This window comes from Pyrus communis, chromosome 8 (assembly GCF_041283825.1).
Source record: "Pyrus communis isolate YQ-2024b chromosome 8, ASM4128382v1, whole genome shotgun sequence".
In the NCBI taxonomy this organism is placed as follows: domain Eukaryota; kingdom Viridiplantae; phylum Streptophyta; class Magnoliopsida; order Rosales; family Rosaceae; genus Pyrus; species Pyrus communis.
The window spans coordinates 23083319-23088527 of NC_142572.1; the positions used below are offsets into that span (position 1 = coordinate 23083319).

Below are 5209 nucleotides of genomic sequence, written 5' to 3' on the forward strand. Positions count from 1 at the left end.
CCTGGACAAGACGAAGGAAGAGACGTCCAACTATTTGTGCTGCCCAACCCAGCAGCTTTGTGTTTGGAAAATTAGTTTATTTATTTATTATTATTATTATTTATGGTTTTTCTTGTGGGCCAAGATTAGGGTTTCTAGCCCGTTAAGAATTAGCTAGGGGTTGATTTAGTGTTTTATTGGAGTGCCTGTATTCATTTATTCTCAACAGTCTGGTAAGATGCAGTATGACGGGTTATGCAGTGTTTATTTGTTTTCAATTAATAAAGTATAACTCATGATTTTATATTTTGTTTGTTCATTCACGTATCTTTTGATGTTAAACGGTTTACACCTACTAGGGATGCATCTTGAACCAATCAACCTAAATTTGCACATGCTCAACCCGATTTTAAAAACCAACTAGGTGGGTGAGAATTAAGTAAAAACCTATCACGAACAAAACCCGCCAAGGAAATAATACTATAGTAGAAGAAAAAAAGAATATGATTTACTTGGCACACGTACTTAATGAATTTATTCCTAACTTGCATAAGATTCCATCGATTGCTTTGCGTTGTTAATTTGGAATACCACCAAAGTTTGCATACCGTAGTCAAGTCCTCCCTATGGAGACATGAAAGTTAAAGGAGATGATTGATCTCAAACAAGAAATATATTCATCGATAGCAAATTCTGAATTGTCTGGTAGGGTGAGAAATCAGAGAGAGTAGCATTTACACAGATTTATGAAAACTACGGGACATGATCCGAAACGAATCGAAATTTACAGGGCATTTACCATTTCTACACAGAATTCTTTTACTGCAATACCCCTCAAGAAGCTGTTCTCCATTGCAGCTCGAGTTGAAGCCGTCCATTCTTCGAATCTATCAGATCGTATTTCTCATTGATTCTTCTATTGGTAACAACATCCGCCAAGTCTATGTCCACGTATCCAAGAGTTTCCTGATCGGAAGGAAAAACACCAGAGGGTTATTTCATAAACGCAAATATAAATAAGTTGAATGTGTTTCAACTGTGTTACCTTGGGATGCAACAGCCCCATCCTTGAGGAGTGGCTAACCACTTCAGCATGAAGCCTCTCCTTTTTCGGTGGCTCTTCCAATATAAACTGAAACTCCTCTTCCCATCTTGGATCCCGATTTTTCTTGACAGGCTGTGTCAGTTCCCAATGAGATTGTAAGTAAACATACAAAACGTTTATAGCCAAGTTAAACTTTGAAATTCCACGATCACATAAAATGAACGGCATTCAATCGTTTCTTATTGTATCAGCATCATGGAGGGAAAACCCATGACACTTGCATAACAGTTCGGGAACAAATTCGTCTATTCATCAGAAGTTCTTATCCGACACATGCATCAGCACCAATAAAGTGATTTCTTTCACATATACAGAAAATAAGACTTTACTATTTCTTCTCATCTTTCAACTAACTTAGAATGCAAGAGTCTCCGACTAAAAAAAAGCCTCCTTTCCTTGCTACGGGCCTTTAGCATGCAGTAACTATAGTTTATAAACAAGTAAGAGGAAAAACGGAGAAAGGACAAGGACACCGAGGGACTTATGTACCTTGGTTCTTTTCTCTTCGCCCCTGAAAAGTATGCGCACTTGTGGGTTAGTGTGGTGCTTTCCTTCCACATCTTCAGCTTCATGGACGGTAACTACAAGCGCACCACCAGTTGCAGGTGTTCCTTCAGGAGCCCTTTGTACAGCATTTGGATCTTCGTCATCTTTGGGCATCTCATCCTCCTTAAAGGGTTTATAGATCAATTCCACAACAAGCTGTCCACGTGACTTGTCATTTTGAGCATCATTGAGGTCCATGCTCTTCAGTATGTCAAGAGTCATAACTTTAGGCTCTTCAGGTGTAAGTTCTTTCAGTGGAATGACATTTATACCCATTTCGTCATGCTTGCCAATCTAAGAAAAATTAAACCCACATTATTATACGCGTAAGATGATAAATGTAGAGAACTAAGGGCACAATGTGGCTTCTCGCTTATGTGTATTTCTATCCATCCTGGAAAGAAAGAAAACCATGCTAAAAAAAAGACGTATCTACTTTCTTTCACATTTCCAAACAAAGAATCATACCTTTTCCCAATCATAAACCATCAACTCTAATGCTTGAGTCTCTAGGTCTCTGATTACGAAATTATACTCTTCATTCCATTCAGGGTTCAAAGTGCCGTGTTTCACAGTTGTTTTCTTTGAAGGAAGCTTGTCCTCAGTGAGCTTGATTTTCACATATGGATCTGCTCCTCCTAATAAATCTTTCTTTTTAAGCTTCATTGCTTTAAGAACTTTTATATGCAAAATCCCAACAGGCTTCCTCATAGCCCTGACAGAATTAAACAAAATTATTAGGTCACAACAACCAACTTACACAATTACTCGAAACAAAACAACATGACACATACATTGTGGGATCCATGATTTGTACTTCTAGGGCTTTGGGCCATAGGTACATGTTTGCCACTTGTTCTTTAATAAGCTCCTGATGAATCAAAACAGAATAACAAAAGTAAGCAAGATGGCGTTGAGAAATTCAAGTTTCATGTAGAATATTCTATAAATAAGTAATCTATGCATCTTGGTATAACATATATACTAATCATCCTTCGTATACGATGTAAACACAAACCATATCACTGCTTTAACCTTCGCAAAAAGTAAGAGATGCTACCTGGACAAACCTATACAGGCCTGGAATAGCCATAGCATCTGCTCCAACCAGTTTTAATCCAAAGTCAACATGCGGCTGCAAATCATTAATAAGATAGTTGGGAAGGGAAAATAGAAAGGAAAACGAAATGGAAGTAAGGGGACGGGGTAGACGTGGCACATTATAGACACCGCAACAGAATTATAATTCTGAGGTTGTCTATGCGGGGGTGGTCATGGACATCTAATCCCAGTATACATCTCTAATAGTCATAATTACAAAAATTAAGCCTTTTTCAATTAAACTGTAGTCGTATAGAATGTACATCTGAAAATGACATTAAATATAACACATTTCCGACTCTGGATTGTCAGGTACCAGAATACCAAATCAATGTAGTTATATAACATACCACGTCCCTGACTACCAACTAGTTTTCCGCTGTAATACAATCATCAAGCATGTAAGCAATATGAAAATGGAATCAGTACCATACCTTCTCCATCAGAGACACGAAAATTTTTGAAAAACAAGGAAAGGCTGAAACCAAAGGCTTCAGGCTGATGCGTGGACAAGCAAACACTTGCAGATCAACCACCTGAAACAATCCAAAGAATCAATGCTTCATTCAAATCCAGTAATAAGTCTCTCGTCTTAACTTTTATTCAAAGTATTAGTTCATGTGTGTGCATGGAATAGGCAGACCACCGTTTGGGGTAGTGTGTGTGTCCAGGCATACTGAACTTTAAATATACTAATTCCTTCATGGAACATACCTGAACCGTGGCTTTCAAACCAAATGCTTTAGCTGCAACAAGGATGTTAGGATTGCCTGCCCACTTCAGTTGTACCTCCATTATCAATTCCTTCTCACCGGTAACATACACTTTAATTCCTGCCATATACAGAAAAACAAGAAATGAGCACTACGCACGAGTATTGCATAGCAGGGGAAAACAGAACAAAGGTTTAAAATAAGATAAGATGGAAATTTTAAGGCGGATATCATCTTGTTCACAGTATACTATGTCAAGAAATTAACAATAACAACACAAAATAAAAAGTGATAAGTAGCATATAACCGATGGGTGGGATCGCGAAAACAGAATGCAGATCCAAAATTGTGTGCGTGTAAGAGAGGGAAAGTAAGAGGATCAACTCAACCTTGAAAAGTTGGCGGTAGGGTACCCAAGGAAAGCGCTTCAAACTCGACGGAGTCAATTTTGTATTTCGGAATTTGCTCAGCAATAATGGGTTTTGCTATGGTCCTCGCAGTTTTGCAAATTGCCTAAAAACAAATTCACCACCAATACTCAGTACAAAAGAGTAAGAGAGAGTCAACCAAGCAAAACGCCCCTGGAAAATATGCGAATACTGTTATAATATGTATGCATTACCTTGTCCAGGTAAGGCCACATGAGCTCAATAAATTTGTTGAGCCAGTCAACCTTCACAGAAACAAAAATCCTGATAAGCTTCTCTTGTGGCGTTTGTAACACTAACTCAAGAAAATCAATTTGCAAAAACCAAAATTTCGAAAAGTGAACATACACGATCATAGTCTGGATTTTTCACCCACATGGGTATTTCCGGAAGCAGCCTCTGCAGAGTTTTCGAATCTTGCTCGACCAATGGACGAATTGCAGGATTCTGGGTTCATTACAAATCAGATATATCACAAAAATTAACATTTGTTGAACCAAAACACAAACATTATCAGCAATCAGCCGAGCAGTAATCCACTAATAGTTATAAAAGAACCGACCTTGACATCAGTTGGCTGGAAGTAGATGAAGACGTAATACCCGATCACAAGCCCAGTTGAAGTTCCAACTCCAAAACCCACAAAACCCAAAATCGCACTCAGAATACCCATCTCAAATCCGCCCTCAGAACCTCAGACCACCCCAAAATCCCACACTACCACACAAGAACAAGACTGTAAAAACCGAGTACGATTCAAAAACACCTCTCCAGTTCCACTCCTTCCTTTTCCTACACACCAAGACTACAACATGAAAAACACAGTAAAAAAAACCTGTAAAAATCGCAGAAAAATGATCACATATCTGAATTCCCGTAAATTGTGGAAGACCCAGAAACCAAAAAAATATTTTGTTTCTGCCGCGTGGAGAAGGAGTGGAGAAGACGACAATGCTTATCTGAAAGAAGCAGATAGGAGCACTAAAGGAAGGCACTTATTCTTGGTGGGATGCTCTGCTCTCTCTCTCTCTCTCTCTCTCTCTCATCAACGACCACTGGATCCCGATTCCAAGCAAACGGCTGGCGTTTGTGGGGTTTCCTCTCATCTGTCTCGAGTGTTGGTAACGTCTAAGCGGTTTATTGGCTCGCTCTCTCTCTCTCTCTGTCTCATCTGTACATATTTTTTACAGCGTTACGAGATTATTGTGGGGAAAGAATCATAAATTTACGGAATTAAAAGGGAGATAATGATTGGTTTCTGTTTTGGCTTTTTGTCCTTCTCCCTCTTTTGTTCTTTTGTCCTTTTTATTTTCTTCTTTTAACCGTTTCAGTTAGTA

At 38.7% G+C, this 5209-nt stretch overlaps 1 protein-coding gene across 1 annotated transcript; it reads right to left on the reverse strand.

Annotated features, from left to right (window-relative positions):
• Positions 1-633: 633 nt before the first annotated feature.
• LOC137718328 (synaptotagmin-2) lies at positions 634-4849 on the reverse strand. Its single transcript, XM_068457851.2, has 13 exons — positions 4708-4849; positions 4435-4589; positions 4221-4319; positions 4067-4117; positions 3834-3957; positions 3446-3564; positions 3166-3267; positions 2691-2765; positions 2425-2501; positions 2099-2345; positions 1574-1924; positions 1025-1156; positions 634-945 (listed from the first exon to the last, which is right to left on the reverse strand). The coding sequence occupies exons 2-13, from the start codon at positions 4543-4545 to the stop codon at positions 814-816; spliced, it is 1620 nt and encodes a 539-aa protein (XP_068313952.1). The 5' UTR covers positions 4546-4589; positions 4708-4849; the 3' UTR covers positions 634-813.
• Positions 4850-5209: the final 360 nt, after the last annotated feature.

Coding starts and splice junctions, on each gene's coding strand:
- LOC137718328 (XM_068457851.2), bottom strand. CDS start 4,545: ATGGGTATTCTGAGTGCGATTTTGGGTTTTGTGGGTTTTGGAGTTGGA. Junction 4,320..4,434: donor TCCAGCCAACTGATGTCAAG/GTCGGTTCTTTT, acceptor TAATGAACCCAG/AATCCTGCAATTCGTCCATT. Junction 1,925..2,098: donor TGGTTTATGATTGGGAAAAG/GTATGATTCTTT, acceptor AATTTTTCTTAG/ATTGGCAAGCATGACGAAAT.